General features: G+C 34.6%; 1 protein-coding gene across 2 annotated transcripts in view; it reads left to right on the top strand.

Moving 5' to 3' along the window:
• The window catches only part of NFAT5 (nuclear factor of activated T-cells 5, tonicity-responsive), a 131,645-nt gene that overhangs the window by 77,482 nt on the left and 32,210 nt on the right, over positions 1–21,953 (top strand). For both annotated transcript variants that reach the window (XM_006860205.1, XM_006860204.1), the window contains 4 exons: positions 3,808–4,366; positions 10,329–10,521; positions 16,517–16,707; positions 18,767–18,939. In XM_006860205.1, coding sequence (XP_006860267.1) covers positions 3,808–4,366; positions 10,329–10,521; positions 16,517–16,707; positions 18,767–18,939 — 1,116 coding nt within the window. The remainder of the gene's footprint in view (positions 1–3,807; positions 4,367–10,328; positions 10,522–16,516; positions 16,708–18,766; positions 18,940–21,953) is intronic.

Genomic DNA, 21,953 nt, shown 5'->3' with positions numbered 1-21,953 from the left:
ATAAAAGCAGTTGTTGAAATATTTTTGTTGAAGCTTTTGTATTTTTAATATGGAGCAATTAAATGTAGCCCCTTTATTCCCAAAAAATACAAATGGAGACTCAGAACCTAAGAAAATGAGATGTCATTAATAATTTTGGGGGCAAATAAGTGTAAATTTAAAAAAGAATACATATTTGGGGCAAGATTGCATCAATACTTTAGTTCTCCAGAATGTCAGTTGAGTTGCTTCATTATATTTTATTTAATGATATAAAGACTGAAAGGTCTTTATAGATATTTTGTTGTAGGTAATGCTGTCAAGTCGATTCTGACTCATAGTGACCCTACATAGAGTTTCTGAGGCTTTCAAAACCTTTGCAGGAGCAGAAAGCCTCATTTTTGTTCCACGGAGTGGCTGGCAGACTCAGACTGTCAACCTTGTAGTTCACAAAGCAATGCTTTTATCCTATGGAGACACCACTCTCCCTTATAGATATTTTCAATACATTTAAATTGTTCTCAGGACTATTCTTTAGTACTTTCCTGAGAATGCTTGGAAATGACAAATTCGTATTCAGAGATGTGAAATGTTCTTGATTAGTATCTTTACATATTTTAATGGGTAATACCTCATTAAGGTTTTTTAATTCTTTGTAAATATATGGATCAATGTGTAAGAGGTAATTAGGCTTACTGATAGTATCAAGAAAGAAATAGTACTCGTTGTAGAAATATCAAATAATTATCTCTAAGCACTTTGTAATGTTTGTATTAGATAATACTATGATTATCACATAATACTAAGCACTTTGGGTAGTGATTCTGTTTTTTAAAACCTGAGTGTGTCTATTATGGACATTAACTTTAATAAATAAAAGTAATAGGTTTTCAAAGACCAGTTTAAAAAAAAAAATGAATTTTTACCTCTGTGGTAGGTACTGGGAGGGTCTAACATGAGAAAGCCATACTGTCTATATTTCAAGGTTATAGTTGCTACTCTACCACCTCTCCTGGCATTGCTGATAAATTTAGACGAGCTGTTGCTAACGAGAATTAACATTTTTATGTGAAGGATTTTCTACACTACTATATCATCAGAGCAACAATGTAGAGTTTTGTAGTTTAAAAAAAAAAAGATTGTCTCATTTGTTTCAGTTTTAAAATGAGTAAAGCCTTTGTAATGTAAGGACAAGCTCAGATAGTTTTAAAAAAAAAAAAAAATGTCTCAATTAAAGGATGTTTACTGCTGTCTTCTGACAGAGTTTATGTTTCAGTTTTATAGTTTCATACTAATGAACTTTTTATTTAATAAGTGTGTCCAGGAAATTTCAGGTAAAATATAATAATCGGGGATTAGGTGTTCAAGAAGAATGTATAGAATATCTTACTTTATGTAGGGTATGATATCACAGTTTGGAATACCTGTCCCAGAACAGACATTTACATATGATTATTACATCAATTGGGTCTTATTATAATTTTGAATGTTTTAATAAGATTTGCAAGGTAACATTCTATTTACTTCAAAGGTTTTATCTTGCAGATTAAATTTATAAATACCACATAACTTATTTTTTAATTCATGATTGCTTTTCACCTATACTTTTCATCTGTCATGGACAGGGATCCCTGAGATGTTCATATTCTGCATTCTCATGTGCATGATACTTAGATTCGAAGTGGGGAAAAGTTGCTTTATAGAAATACAAGTTCACAGCATTCATGCTGCATGCTTTGTGTGTTACACTGCAAATATTGCATGCTGCATACTTGTATTTCTTTGAAAATGAAGACCATAGACTCATACACACAAAAATTTAGTTTCATTTTTGCCAATAGTTGGAACAGATGGAGGAATGTTAGACATAATACCTTTTTTTTTTTTTTCTAAAATCAATTCTGTAGTATTTTTTAAAAAAGGAAAAAACGTTATATTTAAACCCAAAGTGGCTACAAATCAGCTCTTAAGCTGTCACTGACATTAGCATCTAGATTTTGTCGTTTTTACAAATCTTTTAAAATATTATTTACTAAGAAAACATTGCATTAATGCATGATACAAAATTGATACTTTTTTCTTTAAATTGGAATGCAGTTTAAAGTAACTGAATCTTCCAATTTCAGCTACTGCATTTGACAAGGATACAAACTGGAAAATGGAACTGGTATCATCTAATTGCTCTAGATTCTTTGACTTATGGTAGTTGGGAAAAACTTTTCCATGTGGCATTATGTAGATCACCATATTGATACTTAATATTAATGAGTATGTTCTTCAACCTTGCAGCAATTCAGAATTTTTTTGGATCTAGTTCTTTCAAATAACTTAAGTATTTTGGTATATTTTTCTATTAAAAATAGATCTTTGGCATGTGGCTTTTGATTTATGTAAACATTGACATTCTTATATTCTAGTATTTACATTATTAGTGATATGAATGTTGCAATTCTAATAAGTGGAAATCAAGTTTAAGGGTTTCTTTTTTCATACCACTTTAAAACAGTGGCATACTTTACTATGGATAAAATTTAATTTTACCCATGTTATCTATTTTTATTATATTGTTAGTATGTCTCTTGTATAAGATGAAGTTATGTTTCTAAAATTTTAAGAATGACAACTGCCAGCCTTAACAAAAGGTAGTGTGCCTCAAAAGTTAATGCTGTTAAGGTATAAAGTTGTATTTTTTTTAATGAGTTATTATGCCAGTTGCCACACATTTAGAAAAGATAAACTTAAATCTTTTTTTTGCTAGGTATAATATATTTAATAAATGGTTTTATAAAAATCAGCTTTATAGAATCTAATTCTGATGCTCTCCAGAGATTTTCTTGCTTAACTTGTATTTTGTTAGATGCCAGACAATAAATTTTGCTGTTAACTCTTAACACTAGAAAATTTCCTTAATAGTCAAAATCAAGTGGAAGACATGGACAGTGGTAGCCAACTGATTAGTATGTAATCAAATATTTTTAAGAGAAACCCATCTGGCATTAGTTCTACTCAGCTATTCATTCTGCCATAAAAGATGGATTTATGTATTTCAAAGCTCATGGTTTTACAGTAGTACCAACTTCTGTAGACCCTCAGTGGTTCACTTGCTTATCTTCTACAATGCAGCATGTTCCAAATCAATTCATTTTCACCTTTGTTTTCCTTGATTTTATATCAGTCATAGTGACGGTACCAGTTCCATTTTGTCTCCAATTCAGTTGATTATATATTTTTTCTATTTATTTCTCATTTTATAATTGATATCTGGAATAATCAGCAGCTCTTTTCTCATTTATTTTCTCATATTTTTATTCCAGGATTTGCCTCTGAAGCAGGGAGTGTCTGCATTAAAAATGACCTGTAGTTCTCTGCTTCATAGGTTAGAAACTTATTTTAATATTTTGTGGCTAAGCACAGTCCCACTTTTTCAAATTCTATATAATGAATTATTTAATTGGCATTGAATGTGGCCCACAAGCATATATTTCAGATTGGGGTTTTCTGTGTTACTTTAAATGATTAAAATTCAACAGATCATCCAGCTGAGGCAATAAAAGCTTTATTCTTGCTGTACAGCTTAAGACATTAAATTAGATTTTAAAAATCAATCGATTATAACATGAGTAAAATAATGCTACTTGGGCATTTTTTAAAATTGCGTTTCTTAGGCCTTGTATTGCTTAAAGCATTTATATTCTAAAACTTAACCAAATTCCAACTATTCATTTTGGGGAAAAACAATCAGTTCACAAATTACATTTTCAATGGGACTGCTAGCCAGCATAGGTGAAAACATGTATAGTGTATTTACTCTTGAATTATACACTGCAGATGCTTCTTCAGCTCCCTCCTCTTCCTCCATGGGCGGTGCTTGCAGCTCCTTTACCACCTCTTCCAGCCCTACCATTTATTCTACCTCAGTCACCGACAGCAAGGCTATGCAAGTGGAGAGCTGCTCCTCAGCCGTGGGGGTAAGTAACAGAGGGGTAAGTGAAAAGCAGTTAACCAGTAACACAGTCCAGCAGCATCCATCAACACCGAAGAGGCACACAGTCTTGTACATCTCACCACCACCTGAGGACTTGCTGGATAACAGTCGGATGTCCTGCCAGGATGAGGGGTGTGGATTGGAATCTGAGCAGAGCTGCAGTATGTGGATGGAGGATTCCCCCTCCAACTTCAGTAACATGAGCACCAGTTCCTACAATGATAACACTGAGGTACCTCGTAAATCACGAAAACGAAATCCAAAGCAGAGGCCGGGGGTCAAACGACGAGACTGTGAAGAATCTAATATGGATATATTTGATGCCGACAGTGCCAAAGCACCTCACTATGTGCTTTCTCAGCTTACTACGGACAGCAAAAGCAACTCAAAAGCAGGAAATGGGTTGGTATTCACATTTTTTTAAAGTTCTATCACAATTATGCAAAACAAAAATAAATCAATCCCAACTTTAATTGCACAGCTCAAGTTTTCATATAAAGCAAAAATGCCAATTTTCATTGAAAATACATGAAAAAGTTTAACTTAAAACTAGCAAGTTTTATCAGAAAGAAGCTAATATTAATAGATTTGAGCAATTATGCTTATAAGTGTGTTTGTTGTTGTTGTTAAGTACTGTGGAGTCGGTTCCGACTCATAGTGACCCTGCACAGGGTTTCCGAGGCTGCAAATCTTTACGGGGCAGAAAGCCTCATCATTCTCCCGTGGAACAGCTGGTAGTTTTGAACTGCCGACCTTGAGCTTGGCAGCCCAATTCGTAACCATACGCTAGCAGAGCTCCTTATAAGTGTGTTTAGGTAGTAGAAAATGAAAAACTTTTTTGAAGTAACTTTTAATTTCAAATGGATTTATATTTTTAAAGGATTTAAAAATTTTATTACTCATGGAAATAGCAATGTAATGTTTCCAGTTAAAACAACTCTGTAAAACATTCTTAACAAGCTAGATTGTGTCCTTTCAGATTTTTTGTCTATCTTTTTCAGTCAGTATATTTTACTTTATTTTTATTTTGTTCTCTTTATGTGATAAAGATAAGAGAAAACTAAATTAAAGGCTTGGTTCTTATCAGTATATTCACTCATCTTTAGCTTTTTTTCCTCTGATACATTAATTGTACTCATTCAGGATTAAATATATATATGTTGTGTATATATATATATATATATTTGCTAAGGGTTTTTTCCTACTGTGATTCTGAATTATGTCTTTGGAGGATGTTGGAGCAGGATTAGATCACACATTTATTTTGTCTTTTGCAGTATATACACTCACTAAATATATCTAAAAAGCTGTGCTTTAGAAAGCCTCTGTGTGTGACTTTTTAACTTGTAATTGCTTTAGTACTTTTATTGTAATTTAATTGCTAAACATTTTGGTTACATTTTTCTAAAGTATAATCAACATAATTTGGTAAAATCCAACTCACTAGATTTTGAGAGATTACTTTTTTGGAAATCAGGAGCTCCTTTAGTTGGTCCCAAGACCTCCCACAATTTCAGATTGTCAATGAAAAGTAATTGAGAAACTCATATTGTTTTACTACTTGATAACATCATTTCTATCTTTCAGTTAAAAATCTGTTGAGTATTCTTTGAGAATATTCTTAACATGGATTAGATTTTTTTTTTTTTAAACAATTATCTATTATGTAAGCAATACCTATTCCATGCTACTTTGTTCTGTACTCGCCTTTAAAACGCCTTTAGGGTGATATAACTAAATACAGTGGCATTAGAGCAAGGTTCTGAAATGTAATGAATGTTGTTGTTAAGTGCCATCGCACCGGCCCTATTTAAAGTGACCCTATGCACAGCAGAACCAAACGCTGCCTGGTTCTGCACCATCCTTGCCATGGTTGCTGTGTTTGAGCTCATTGCTGCTGCTACTGTGTCATTCCATCTCGGTGGGGGTCTTCCTCTTTTTAGCTGACCCTCCACTTTACCAAGCATTTTGATGTCCTTCTCTAGGGCCTGGTCCCTCCTGATAATATGTCTCAAGTATGAGAGACGAAGTCTCCACCATCCTGGCTTCTAAGGAGCATTCTGGCTATACTTCTTCCAACACAGACTTGTTTGTTCTTCAGGAAGTCCATGGTACTTTCAATATTCTTCTCTGGCACCACAACTCAAATGCATCCGTTCTTCTCTGCTTCTCCTTATTCATTGTCCAGCCTTCGCATGCATATGAGGCTATTGAAAATACCATGGCTTGGGTCAGGCGCACTTTAGTCTTAAAATGGATGTCTTTCCTCTTTAACCCTTTAAAGAGGTCTTGTGTAGGAGACTTGCCCAATGCAATAGGGAAAAACATAGTAAATACGTAATATAAAATACTCGTGTATATCATGAAATACATGCATGTGTTTGTTTAAATTTCAATTGAAAAAGGCTTTTATAATATTTTACAAGAGAAATTTTTGGTTTTATACTGAGGTAGGTGTTAAAAGAAGAGCAAATGAAATTTTGACTAAATTAATGATATTTAACACATGAATGATATGTAGCTACAAATTAAAGAAATATCTTGACTTACAAATTAAAGAGTTACTAATTAGATTTCTGCTTTTCTATGATAGATGTCACACAGACATATGTACACATACATGTATATCTTAGAAACGATTTGAAATTGAGATTCCCTGGGGAAAATATAATGATATTTGTCAAGGTATAAAATCTTTCTTAAAATAATTCATGGAACAAAAACTCCATCAAGCAACAGGAAAAACTTTAGCTTTTTAGGTAATGGAAAAATATTTAACACTAGTATATGGAAATCCTGGAAGAGGAGGCATATATTTTTAATTTTTTAAGAACTAAATCAAGGAAAATATGAGACCATATGTAATATACAGAGACAGACCTTTTTAGAGCATCTTAAGCTAAAATGTATGCTCTTCAAGAAGATGTTAGAAACATGAAAGAAATATAAACATATTTTGAGAGATAGATTTAAATAAAATATTTTAAAATACTGTATAGCTATGCATCTGATGTTACATACATTTATAATTTACATAATGTTAAATATTTAAAACGTGTGCTTTCAAATATGTTGGTATTAATTTATTGGTATTAAAGATTACTCATAGAAATGTTGCCAGCCTGTAGGTGACACAGTGTTTTTATGTAATCAAGTGTTGGGAGTTGATTTAGAAAATAAACCTTTTTATAAAGCAAACAACAGTAACAACAAACAAACAAACAACTGCTGAGTAAGCTTTCTTAGCCATTTCATTCTTACATTTTTTTTAACGAAATGTCCTGAGAATCAGCAGTTGTTTGTATTGTTTGTGTTACTAGAAACAAGAATATAATGTCATCTAGATGTGAAACCTGTAACATTTTCTAGCGAGAGTTATTTTGTGATATAGACAACCAGAAGGATTGTGTATCACAAAGGAATTATAATATAGGTTTTCAAATTTCTGAATATGCCAAAACAGTAGTTTCTTTTCAGGTGACATTCATAAGTAAAATCCCATACAGTCACACAGCTACTTCTGTTTTTCTCATGAGCCTTACAAAATAGTCATCCGAATGACTACTTTTCTAAGAATTCTTGATGTTTTAATTCTTATATGTCTTATGTATGTATTCCATTGCTGCATTTAAGTTTGGAGAATAAAGATAGCCTGTAAGGGCTTATTAGTATCATGTGCTTTTATTAAAGTCATAATTTCTATACTTTGTCAATTCAGTCTTCAATTTTGCTTTACCGGAATAAGTAAAACAGATTTTCATTTTTTGCCCCATATATAATGCCCCATATATAATAGTTTGTATAATGTAAGCGAATATGAAAACCGTATCTTGTCAAATTTATTGGTACACTGTTTAAGTTTTCATAAAATTAATTTGGGAAATAAGAAATGGAAGAAAAATATTTAGAATTTAGACACAGTTCAACTGTTTTTAGCATTTTGCTGGGGGGTTTTGGTTTTTTAAGTCTCTATACATATTTGAAACAAAAACTCCATTTATAGTTTAAATTAACACATTTTTAATTTGATTTTAAAATGAGTATCAAACAATATTGTTACAGAATCTCATCTGTACAGTGTAGGATCTGACACTATATTCATACCAAATGTTTGAATTCCCACCCAGATTGATGAAAATTACTTTAGGGCCTGTGTTTCAGCTTCAAGTTGATACTTTTGTTCATAGAATTTACTCTTCCAGGGACTTTTAAATGACTTGTACAGGTAATCATCAACTTAATTATATCTGCTTCAAATGAATGGAAATTCCTATTGAGTTGTTGTTGTTGTTTGGTGCCATAGAGTTGGTACCGACTCATAGCGACCCTATGCACAACAATACAAAACACTGCCCAATCCTGGGCTAGTCTCACATCGGTGCCATACTTGAGCCCATTGATGTTGCCACTTTGCCAGCCCTTCTCGCTAGGGGTCTTCCTCTTTTCTCTGAACCTCCACCTTACCAAACATGATATCCTTCTCCAGCAACTGGTCCCTCCTAAATATGTGTCCCAAGTGTGAGAGACAAAGTTTGGCCATCCTGGCCTCCAAGGAGCACTCTGGCTGCACTTCCTCCAGCCACAGACCTGTTGGTTCTTTTGGCAGCCCATGGCACTTTTAATATGCTCCTCCAACACCATAACTCAAATGTGTCAATTCTTCTATGGTGTTCCTCATTCTCTGTCCAGCTTTTCATGCATTTATTGAAAATACCATGGCTTGGGTCAGGTGCACCTTAGTCCTTAAGCTGACGTCTTTGCTCTTCAACATTTTAAAAAGGTCTTGTGCAGCAGATTTACCTAATGTGATACATCATTTGGTTTGTTGACTGCTGCTTCCATGAGTGTTGATAGTTGATCCAAGAGGAATGAAATCATTGACAACTTCAATCTTTTCTCCGTTGATAAGAATGTTGTTCATTGGTCCTATTGAGTTAAGGCCTAGTTATTTCTCAACGTATTATTATAGAAGCTTCTTTTTTCTTCCTTACATCTGATTTTCCTCCTTTTTATCCCCTCTGCTTTTACCAGCAAACATTTCTTCAGCACCTATTACGTTTAAGGAACTATGTAAGGATCAGAGAATATGATGATGATTAAATACAGTGTTTTCTACTAGAACTCATTCTCTCATTTATTCAGTCTTGCTATATTCCACTGGTAGTTCCAGCCCTTCTTTCTTCTTTAACTGTCTTGACTTGCTCCTCTAGGAAACTGAAGAGTTTTCTGGCTTGGCCATAGAGTTCAATCTAAGTCTTTATTCCATTTAAAACACCTCCTTCTTTCTCTTTCTTTTTGATGACTGAGACAATGACTTGGTTAGAGTTGGAAAAGCAAACATTGGAGCATTCCTTTTTCGTTACGTGTGAAGATTTTGTCCAGTTATCTCTCAGTTTTTAGATATTTAGTGTGGTCAAAATGTTGGACCAGAACACTTGTATAGAAAGCATTATGCCTTCTGACTCTATTTGTGAATGTGCAGGAATTATTTTTAATCTTTTTCATATTGTTCAAATGAAATGATAATTAACAGTATTTTTGCTACTTTTTTGGCACGTTATTGCAGTGCTTCAGCTATTTTATAGATTAAATGTGCTAGCCTGAAGTTTTTGAACGTGCATTACACAGAGTAAACACATGATAGATAAACTTTATAAACACAGTTTTAAAAAAGACATGAGATTGCCTATACTGTGAAAACCATTTTGTGGAATTATTGTGTGTTAAGAAATCTAGCATATTTGGTTCTTTTGTTCAGGATTATTTAATTAGAAATAAAAGTATTCTAAAAAAAAATTGTACTTCTGTAAAAAGTTCTTTAAAATCAACTTCCCAATAAAAATTAAATGAATAATTTTTATTGTAATTTTCTCAGTTTGATGTCTAAAAATACATGTTATATATTCCTTCAGATAGTTTTGTTTAGGCCATTTTTTGCTTCTCACTACTGTTGTCAGTCTATTTAGAAATTAATAGTAATTAATTTTCATATAACATTGATATACATAAACATATATACATGCACATGAATTTTTTTTAATTGAAGTGCAATGAAAATAAGTTTATAGTGACATTAGCTCTTCTCTTTCTTGTTACTCTCATTTTATTGCATGCAGTCATCTTCCTGCTACACATATGCATTCCTTCTCTTCCTATCCAACTTTCTTTTCTTTTTGCATCATATAGTTAAACTTGGTTACCAGAATTGCTTATAAGAAGTATCTTTTCTCAGATTGTATTGTAGTATGTCAGAAGCTAAGTAGTTCTTAATGTTACTGCCTATTCTGTTTCTTTTTTTTAATCTTAGATGACTTTTATATAAAACTATTTTTAATGCTTTCTTTGTTGTACTTTGGCTTCTCAGAACATTAGAAAACCAAAAGGGAGCTGGAGTAAAGAAGAGCCCTATGTTGTGTGGACAGTATCCTGTTAAAAGTGAGGGAAAGGAGCTGAAGATAGTGGTACAACCTGAGACCCAGCACCGAGCTCGATACCTAACTGAGGGCAGCCGTGGCTCTGTAAAGGACAGAACTCAGCAAGGCTTTCCTACAGTAAAGGTAGGAAAGAAAGAAAGAAAGACTTTCATTTAACAATAAATATATGGAGAATTTTCTTCAGTTTTACTTACTATTTATTTTGTCTTCAGTCAGCAGAAGTTGGCCAAAACAGAAGGATGTAATTACTGGCTATGTATCAGGAGTCCTTTTGTAGCTCTGTGGGTTAATACTCTGGGCTGCAAAGTCATTTTGAACCACAGGGTCAGTGGTTCAAGCTCACCAGCCACTACTTGAAAACCCTATACAGGTTCGCTATGGGTCGGAACTGACTAGATGCTACTTAACAACAACAGTGTATCAGAAAGTAAAGAGCAAATCAATAGGTAAAAAGTCATAGACTAAATATTGTTGCTTTTGTATCATAATTTTAGTTTAAATAAAAGGAGAGATGAAAATGAGTTGCGATAAATAAAATATTTGGAAATCATGAATTATTCCACTCAACTGTTCTAGGTATATCTTTATGTTTGACATTGGTAGCAACTATACTAGGTTCTGCTCAACCTTCATAATAAAAAAGAAACTTGAAATTATTTTAAAGAAATGTGGTTATGGTGGTTATGGTTTTGTGCTGTGTAGGTTTTCCAACGCATGGCGATCTTGTATAGAGTTCCTAAGGCTACAGGTCTTTGCAGGGGAAGAAAGCCTTATTTCCTGAAGAGTGTCTGGTAGATTCAAACTGCCATCTTGGCCGTTAGCAGCGCAACTCGTAAACCATTACACTGCTAGAACGATTTCTAAGGAAATATAGTAGAAATTACTAAGGACTGAGAAGACGAGGGTTTTGAGATGAATAATTAGAATTATTCAATTCAGAAAAGAATATCTATCAAATGATAAATATCTTAAGCCCTCAGGTTAAGAAGTAGGATAGTAATGTAGTTTTTATCTTTTTAGAACTCAAGCTAAATGAAGAAAGGCGTTAGGTTTTAGCTCCTGAGATACATTGTAAACAAAAAAAAAATTTTTTTTTTCCCAAGACCCACTCCCCAATAACAAATGAGGGGAGAGGGATGTTAACAAGTATCTTACCTCTTACTTTGGCTAGCCATATATTGTTTATTGTTTAGGGAGGTCATGTTGGTTCCAACTCACAGTGACCCTGTGTAGGATTTCCAAGGAGCATCTGTTGGGCTTGAACTGCTGCCTTGTGGTATGTAGTCCGGTGCTGATTCAGCAGCATCACATCCGGAGTCCAGTCATATGGTAGATGCTTATTAAATATAATTGTTGTTATGAAGTGCCGTTGAGTCAATTCCAATCCATAGCGACCCTATATAGGGTTTCCAAAGAGCAGCTGGTGAGCTTGAACCACTGACCTTCCAGTTCAAACGACTTTGCAGTCGGACACGTTAGCCCACAGCACCACACCAAGACTCCATTAAATATAATTGTTGTTGTTGTGTGCCGTGGAGTCAGTTCCGACTCATAGTGACCCTGCACAGGGTTTCCGAGGCTGTAAATCTTCACGGGAGCAGAAAGCCTCATCTTTCTCCTGCAGAACCGCTGGTAGTTTCGAACTGCTGACCTTGCAGTTCACAGCCCGCTTCATAACCACTATGCCACCAGAGCTCCTTCTTTATTATAATTGTTGTTGTTGTTATGTGCTGTGGAGTCAGTTCCGACTCATAGCGACCCTGTACAGGGTTTCCGAGGCTGTAAATCTTTACGGGAGCAGAATGCCTCATCTTTCTCCTGCAGAGCAGCTGGTAGTTTCGAACTGCTGACCTTAAGATTCACAGCCTGATTCGTAACCACTACGCTACCAGAGCTCCTTTATAATTAAGTACCTGTAAATGTTAGTTGAACAATATTTGAAAGTTAGAGTAGAGTTGGACTACTTTTCATTTTATACTTGAATGAAATAATTGTTCAACCTTGGGATCAGAAACTTGCCTGTGATCATACGTAAAATTGTTGAATAGTCACACATACCATATCATTCTTACCCCCTTGAACTACCTATCTTCCCAACCTGTCTCCAGTTTTCCAAACCCAGGACAAGTAACAGGCAAGTGAGAAATTTAGTTACACTTTGTATACATAAATATTTGTCTAGCCAAATATTTGATAGGTTTGGCCAATATTTTTAACTAATTATTCTGCCTTTAATTTATGCGTTCTACTTGGTGACTTATCAAAAATATTGTTAAATTAATTGCTTAGCTGTGATAGAGAATGCAGTGATTGATCTTAAGAGCTTATTTATTTATTATTATTATTATTATTATTTATTTATTTATTCAGCAGCATCCCTCTGTGCTAGGCATTCTTCTCTAGGTAATGCTGAATAATAGTTATCAAAGGAGTGCTATCCTTCTGGTAGTTGCGTATTTGTTTGGATCTCATTTCACAGAGATACAGCTAGATAACTAGGATACAAAAATGTATAAATTGTTTTTTTTTTTTTTTTAAAGCATTTCAGCCTTTGTTGTACAGGTTGTTTTTTGACTTTGAGCATTCTACATTAGCAACTTTAATGTTTATCTTAACTATAAACCTTATCAAGCATAAGTACTAGAAACATTTTTTCCCTAATGCTATTTAAATATTTATTCATTCTTCAGCTTAGAAATTATACTTTAATTTATGAAGGCTTGCTAGAGATCTGTAATGATTCATACATCCTGGTTTAAACTGGCAGTTTCTCACATCATAAATTATTTGGCCTGGGATTTCATCATATTTTATGTATGTGTCTAGTGAAGGAATCCTGGTGTGGCGCTGTAGGATAAGCACTCAACTACAGGTCGCTATGAACTGCAAAAGTTGGTGATTCAAACTAACCAGAAACCGTACACAGGGTGGTTATGAGTCGGAATCGACTCAACAGCACTTAACGTCAGCAACTAGATTATGAAAGTAAGCTCTATTTACCCATTATTTATATAACTGTACCTAAGTGCTTTTTTACTCAAATAGCTTTAATGAGTAAAAATTTAGTATATGTATTTTCATATTGATGATGAAAAGGATAACACTAGCACAGTTTAGTGAGCTTTCCCATTGGTGGTGGTGGCGGCAGGCATGAGTTACTACATGCTCCTTTTGTTGCCCAAGTAGCTTGCATGTTTCTTAACAATCACATTTGGAAATTTATCTTAAAAATCAAAGCCACTGATTTTCCTTAAAATCATAGTAAATACATACCCATGGATCAGAGCAAGATTATTTGTTGACAGTTTATATTTATAAATATCTAAAGGACTCTGTGCTTATATTAATCTGGTTGTTCAGATAAGTTACAAATGGTATTTATCATCTGGCATCTAAATTTTTTATTTAAATCTGTTTTAAAAAAATTTATTGTGAATAGAGTGAAGATTTACAGAGTAGCTCATCAGTTTTGCATTAAGCAAATTATATACTTTGCTTCATTACAATGATTGCAATCCCCTCCATGTACCAACTGTTAACAGTGTTTACCTCTAGTCTCTTAACTATTGCATTCTTCCATTTATCTCCTATTAGCTTCATCTTTCCTCTGCTAACCTCCCTCTTGTTTATTGCCTACTCTGTTACCCATGTTGACATGTGTCTGCCATCATGTTAAGTGCCGTTGAGTCAGTTCAGACTCATATCAAGCCTGTATAGGGTTTCCAAGAAGTGGCTGGTGAGCTTGAACTGCTGGTCTTGCAGTTCAAACCAACTTTGCAGTCCATTGCATTAATCAGCAGCACTATACCAGGACTCCCCTTGAATCTATTTTGCCTTCCCCCTGGTGACCCCAACCCCATAACCATCATATATTGTATCCTTTTTCAAGAAAAACCTTTTTATTTTTTTTGTAAAATTTGACTAATTTCACTCAGCATCATGTCCTCCAGGTTTAACCATATTGTAAGATGTTTCACAGACTCATCATTATTAAATATTTTGTAGTGTTTCATAGTGTTTATTTACCAAAAACTGTTTAGTTTAGCTATTCTTCTGTTGATGGGTATTTAGGCTGTCTCCATCTTTTTGATGTCTCTGTAGACAACATACTGAAGGATCCTGCTTTCTCATCCATTCTGCTCTTATGTCTCTTGACTGGTACATTTAATCCGTTTACATTCAGTGTAATTATCAGTAGGTAGGAATTGTCATCTTTGTGCTTTTGTGTGTGTGTGTCCCTCTCTGTGTCTAAAGTCCCCAACTCCTCCATCTCTCCGTGTCATCGTCTCTGCCTCCATCTCAGGCATCATTGCTTCTCTGGGTAGGATTCCGCTCTCCGCTCTTCACCCTTGATGGTCCCAGGGACCAACGCTCCTAGATTGCAAAGTTAATCACTCCCCTCCTTGCTATTGCAAAGTTAATCACTCCCCTCCTTGCTACGAAATGTCTACCTTTACATTTCCAACCTTCACAATCAGACCTGATAACAATTATTCACTGTTGTATCACAAGGTCACCCATCATTTCATCGGCCCTGCCTAGACAGATTGGATACTACTCATTGGAGATTCTACCTTCCTTCATGCCCTCTGAATCTAGGTTCCCTCTTGAAAGCTTGTAAGCCAGTCACTTCTTGCCATTGTAGCCCCTGCATTTTGAGTAGCCAATGTCCAAGTTGCCCATCCTGTCTACTCTGTGTATGTAGGGGTCCATCGCCTTCTTGCCTGTATGGTTTCTGTTGAGAAATTATTGCTTCACCTTTGTAGGTAACATTTTGTTTTCCCCAAGCTTCATTCAGGATTCGTTCCTTGTTTTTGATTTTGGAAAGTTTGATAATTATTTTCTTTTGGGATCTGTCCTGTTTGCAGTTCATTCAGCTTCTTGTACGCTCATCTTCTTTGTCTTTTAAGATATTAGGGAAGTTTTCTTCCATCAACTCTCTGATAATTTTCTCTGTGGTTTTTATTGTCTCTTCTTTTGGCATTTTGATCACCCATAATGGTTCTTCTTAATGGTATCCCACATAACTCTAAGACTTGTTTCAGAGTTTTTCATTCTTTTTTTTGATTCTAGCATACTGGTATTGATTGAGTGATTCATCTTGTACTATACTAATTTGGGTTCCTGTTGCTTCACATCTCTTCCTTTTCCCTTTCAATGTGTTGTCCATGTCTGAAATCTTAGCATTAATTGTCTTGATTCCTAATTACAGATTTTGTATTGTGTCAGATTTGCATTTACATATTTTGTCTGTTCTAATAGTGTTTTCCTGAATGCTTCTAAAGTTTTTTCTATATACTTCTTGCTTTTCTCAATCTTTCTGTCAGTCCTTTGAAATTACCTAAATATCATTCTTTTGATTTCTTTTTCAGTTAGTTCCATTATCTTTCTTCTTCAGAAATGTTTTCTGGCTCTACATCTTGGTCCTTTGAGTCATTCTCTCTCTTTGTGTGAGCTAAAATGGTCTGTTGTTTCCAAGGCATTGTGGTGTTGTCATATTTGTATTTAATTGATGGTTGTGTTGATGTATTCTTAGACTCTCACCAACTGTTGCCTATGGGTGTTCTTAAAGAATAGAAGTGTATACACCATTCTCATTCGCCAGTTCTGTACTCAGTTTAATGTGTGTTTATCTGGTGTTAGCTGCTATCTTCATTGATCACAAAGTATTGAAACTGGTCATAACTCTTGCCCAGTGTGTGGAGCTGCAGAGGGTATTCATGTGGCTAGATTGTGTGGGCATGGTTGCTGTCTCCTTTCCCATTGCCTGTGTGAATCTGCTGTGCCAGGCCTACATCTGTCGCCAAAACTTACAGGAGGGTCGCACTGTGTCTATCCAGCCATTCATGAGTTAGTCTCCCTCTTTTACTGTTCGTCCTCAGCTTCTCATAGCTAGCAATCTATTTTTGTAGTATTGTCTCTGAAGTTCATTATTTCCAGAATTTGCATTTATTTGGTCTAATGTATCTTTGTTGTGTACATTTTAAATTATATTATTATTGCAGAATTAAAACTTAAGGTTTTCTGCAGAAACTTACCTAGCTCTTTTTCATATTTGACTTTACAAATAAATTGTTGCAGAGACTAATTAGTGATTCTCCTTTTTATCTGATTACAGCTGGAAGGCCATAGTGAACCAGTAGTGTTGCAAGTGTTTGTGGGTAATGACTCTGGTCGAGTAAAACCACATGGCTTTTATCAGGCCTGCAGGGTAACTGGACGAAATACAACTCCTTGCAAAGAAGTGGATATCGAAGGCACTACTGTTATAGAAGTTGGCCTTGATCCTAGCAACAATATGACACTGGCGTAAGTATTTAGTGAGAGTTTTTTTCATTATGTATTATAATTTTGCCACGGTAGTTATATTCCATGGAGTTGGTTCCAATTCATAGTGACCCTGTATAGGATTTCTGAGGCTGTAAATCTTTACAGGAGCAGAAAGCCTCATCTTTGTCCTGTGGAACCTCTGGTAGTTTTGAACTGCTGACCTTGAGGGTAGCATTCCAGCTCATAACCACTACACTACCAGATCTCCTTAATTCTCCAATAGGCGGAAAACAATATTAGTTGTTAATATATGAAAGAAGATTTTGAGCATTGTATTTCACTGTTTTAAACACTACAAATAAAAAAACTATATTTCTGTAGAATGGTAATATGTTAAAAGTATTTCATATGACCTTGTGTTAGAGAATGCCCATAGGATGGCATCCTGGCTTTTTGGAAGATTATATACTAACACTGAGATTTATATTAACATTGGAATTAAAAATTACTAACAATTTGATTTGTTTTCCTAAATTCCCCTGTCTTAATGTTTTAATTATAAACTGATCAACATAGACCATTGAGACCATGAAGTGGTTTTTTTTATATTCTGATGCAAAAAGCATGTTGCTAGTCTAAAGGTACCTTTTGCTTTTATTTTCCTACTTTCAAAAAATTATTTATTGGGACTATGTATTTTTCATCCCATGCATTTTCACTTACTGAAAAATATTAGAAGTCTTAGCAATTTAAATTTTTTTTAATCTCAAGTCTTTTTTAAACACCTTTAATCCTGTTGTGGCACTTCAGGGTAAGCACTGGACTGCTAATCACAAGGTCAACGATTCAAACCCAGCAGCTACTTCTGGGCAATCCTAAACAGGGTTGCTATGAGTCAGAACTAACTAGACAGCATTTAACAACAACATTTCTAAGGTTGAACCATAATTATAACAAATATAATGACATGGGTTACCTCTATATTGTAATTATGTATGTTGGATTGTTGTTGTTTATGCTGGATAGCTTCTAAAATCATTCTACTACATGATTTACGCTTTGCTTTTGAAAATTGTTTTGAATAGGTTGGTAAGAGGTTAATTGGAAAAGGGAAATTTCGAAAAGTAGAAAAATGTTGTTGTTTTTTTTGCCCCAGACTGACATAGTTTGTAACTTTTGGAAGTTAGAAAAATAAGTGTAGCTATTGTTGGAAAGTTATAAAAATAAATTTATATATAACCAAAAACCAGATCCATTGCTATCAAGTCAATTCTGTTTCATAACAACCCTGTAGATAAATAGTACATTATCTATGGAAGGAATTTGAAAGTGCAGAATTGTAAAAAAATAAAAATGAAGTATAGTCCTGAAAACTCAACTTCCCAGAAATAACCATTATTTTGATGTTTATCTTTCCAGCCTTTTTTGGTATTAAAATAATAATATACTCAGTAAACCTACTTTTCAGTTAACGTAGTATGAGCATTTTCCATATCATTAAACATTATCTACACCTTTTAATGACTGTTTTATGTAGTTTATCCTTTTAGGCAGTTACTAATTTCTTTTCAAAAGCAAAAGTAATTCTGTTTTTGTATCTGAATTATCTATCAAGAGGAAGAGGCTAATTTATTTTTAAAAACGAGAAGAAAAGTATCTCTTGTCAGCTGTTACTTATGTTCAGAATTTGAAATAGCGATTTTAATTCTTTACTGTTTCCTCCATTATTAAAAAGGAAAAGTTAACAAGAATGTATCTTTCTTTACTTTTTGAATTTGGAACCTGTGACTGTGTAACGTATTTGTTGTTGTTAAATGCCGTCGAGTCGGTTCCGACCCATAGCAACCCTGTGCAAGGTTTCCAAGGGTGTAAATCTTTATGGGAGTAGAAAGTCTCATCTTTCTCCCGCAGAGCGGCTGGTAGTTTCGAACCGCAGACCTTAAGGTTCGCAGCCCAATTCGTCACCACTACGCTACCAGAGCATATTTAGAATTTTAAAAAATCAGCAAATTTTACAAAAAGAAAATTATTTTAGAATATTATTTTTATTTATACAACAGAAAATATAAGTTAATAATTACATTTCTTTCTTTCTTAGGGTGGACTGTGTCGGAATATTGAAATTGAGAAATGCTGATGTTGAAGCCAGAATAGGAATTGCTGGTTCCAAGAAAAAAAGCACTCGTGCCAGATTGGTTTTTCGAGTTACTATCACAAGGAAAGATGGCTCCACATTGACACTGCAAACACCCTCTTCTCCAATTTTATGTAGTAAGTAAGAAAATGTGGAGACACTAAATATTTGGAAATTTTAAAAAAGTTTTTTGTTGATCTGCACCTCAGGAGAAAGACGAAGCTATCTGCTTCTTACAGTCTCAGAAACCCTATTTAGGTTTAGGTAACTCACTGTGAGTCAGATTCTATTTGCTTGACAGTGGTGGTAGTGGTGGTGGTGGTGGTGGTGATGTGCTGTGGAGCTGGTTCCAACTCATAGAGAGACCCTATACAGGGTTTCCGAGGCTGAAATCTTTATGGGAGCAGAAAGCCTCAGACAGTAAGATGGGTTAATTGGAATGAAATATAAAAGGTATGTAACATTTTATGATTTCCTAAAATGTCATATACTAATAAGGTAACTCGACTAGATCAACAGAAATAAATAAATTCCAAAGCCAGAGGATTTTCTCCAAATCATTATCCAATGATAAATTGCTGTCATCCTAACTCTTTTCAGTCTTGGACATGAGAGTAAGCAGAACTTTGTAAATACACACAGTATGCTAGACGTTGGAATTCTGATTACAAAGTATTGTATTATAGTAAGGTATTGGGAAGTAGGAAATTATATTCTTGTTAACCTTAGCATAGATGAAAAATAGCTACTTTTGTTTTTAAATTTAGTCTGTGTGTTTGTATGTGTTTTGCCATGTATTCTAGCTTCTCTGTAGTAATTATTGCAAGTAATGGAAAAAATTTTTTTCCTTAATGTATCACTTAAGAAAATTTTCATTAAGGATTATTATTTTTTCTTTTTTTGGCATTGCTTCCTTATAATTTTATACTTAATTCAAAAGAGCAAAAGAAAATTGTTCATTTGGTTGAATTTCATGTTGAGTTACTACCTCTAGGATAGTTACAGACCATTTTATTATTCAATTGTGAAAGTATTTAATTTTGTCAAAGTTATTCAGACTTTGTAAATGTTATTTTTGCCTTTCTTTTTGATTCAGTTGAAATATATACAGTCCATTCTTTTGCATTCAGATAGGGACAGTATATAAACAGTCTGTAAATAGTTTATCAAATTGTAAAGCTTTAGTAATTGGGGTATACCCTGTTGGTGTGGCACTATAGACCTCAAGATCGGTTTCAACTGTGGAGACAGTGATTCAAATCTACCAGCTTTTCCTTGGAAACACTGTCTAGGATCTATATGTGTAGGAACCAACTCATGTCAATAAACAACAACAGTTCTAACTTTACTACAATTCATGAAAACTATTAGAGTTCCAGTTTTAATTGGGTATATACAGTCCTTCCTTTTACATGATCTAGCACTTTCCACTTTTTACATGATCCATCACCAATCTAGAGCTCTGGGATGGGGCTGTGGGTTAATGTACTGGACTTGGACTGCAAAGTCAGTTTGAAACGCAAGGCTGGCAGTTCAGGCTCACCAGCCACTCCTCGGAAACCCTATACAGGGTTGCTGTGGGTCAGAACCAACTCAACATTGCTTAACAACAACAACCACTCATCTGTCAGTTTGTTGTACTGTGGTGGCTTGCATGTTGCTGTGATGCTACAAATTATGACACCAGTATTTTAAATACCAGCAGGATCGCCCAGAGCAGACAGGCTTCAGCTGAGCTTCCACACTTAAGACAAATTAGGAAGAAGGACAGATGACTACTTCCGAATACTTAATCACTGAAAACTCTATGAGTAATATTGGAACACTGTCAGTACACCACAGTATTGAATTATAAAACATGATGAAGAACACCAGAATATTGTCACATGCAGTGCCCTAAAATGAGGCTTCAGGTAGGAAGGCCCTCAAAACATGACTGGGGTAGATCTACCTCCTCAGAGTAGAATTGAATGTGTTGACCTGAATGGAGTAAAGCTTTCAATACCTGCATTTGTTGATGGGGCACAACTAAAAATGAGAAACAGCTGTAAACATCATTAATATTCAGAACATGGAATGTACAAAGTATGAATATAGGAAAATTGGAAATTGTCAAAAATGAAATGCAATACGTAGATATCGATGTCCTAGGCATTAGTGAGGGAAATGGACTGGAATTGGCCGTTTTGAATCTGACAAACATGGCTTACTATGCAGGGAATGACAAATTGAAGCATTGGCATCACATTGTCAAAAAGAACATTTCAAGATTTATCTTGAAGTACAATGCTGTCTATTATAGGATAATATCAATATGCCTACAAGGATACAAGGAAGGGCTGTTGTTAAAATTTGTGTACCAATCACTAAAGCAAATGTTGATGAAATTGAAGAATTCTACTGAGTTCCTCAGTCCGAAATTGATTTAATACGCAATCAAGATGTATAGATAATCACTGGCGATGGGAATGCAAAGATTGGAAACAAAGAGGGAAGGGGATCCGTTGTTAGGAAATATGACCTTGGTTATAGAAATGATGCTGGAGATCTCATGGGAGAATTTTGTAAGACTAATGACTTCTTCATTGAAAATACCTCTTTTGAGAAATTTAAAAGGTGCGGACCTCACCAGATGGAATACACAGAAATCAAGTAGATTACATCTGTAGGAAGAGACTGTGGAAAATGTCCATATCACTAGCCAAGGAATTTCCAGGGTCAGACTGTGGAACAGACCAACAATTGCTCATATACAAGTTCAGACTGAAGCTGAAGAAAATTAAAACAACTCCATGAGAGCTAAAATATAGGATCTTGAACATATCCCACCTGAATTTAAAAGATCATCTCAAGAACAGATTTAATGCATTAGACACTAATGGCCAAAGACCAGAAGAGTTGTGGGATGACATCAAGAATATCACACAAGAAGAAATAAAAGGTCATTAAGACAAGCAATAAAAGATCAAAATGGATGTCAGAAGGGGCTCTGAAACTTGCTCTTCAGTGTAGAAATGTTAAAACAAATGAAAGAAATGAGACGGAAAAGGAGCTGAACAGAAAATTTCAAAGAGCATCTCAAAAAGACAAAGTCAAATATTCTACTGAAGTTTGCAAAGACCTGAAGTTAGAAAATCAAAGGGAAGAACAC

This window comes from Chrysochloris asiatica, unplaced genomic scaffold, assembly GCF_000296735.1.
Source record: "Chrysochloris asiatica unplaced genomic scaffold, ChrAsi1.0 scaffold00037, whole genome shotgun sequence".
NCBI classification, from domain to species: domain Eukaryota; kingdom Metazoa; phylum Chordata; class Mammalia; order Afrosoricida; family Chrysochloridae; genus Chrysochloris; species Chrysochloris asiatica.
The sequence above is the reverse complement of the archived record's forward strand: the minus strand, read 5'-3'. Positions and strand labels throughout refer to the sequence as shown.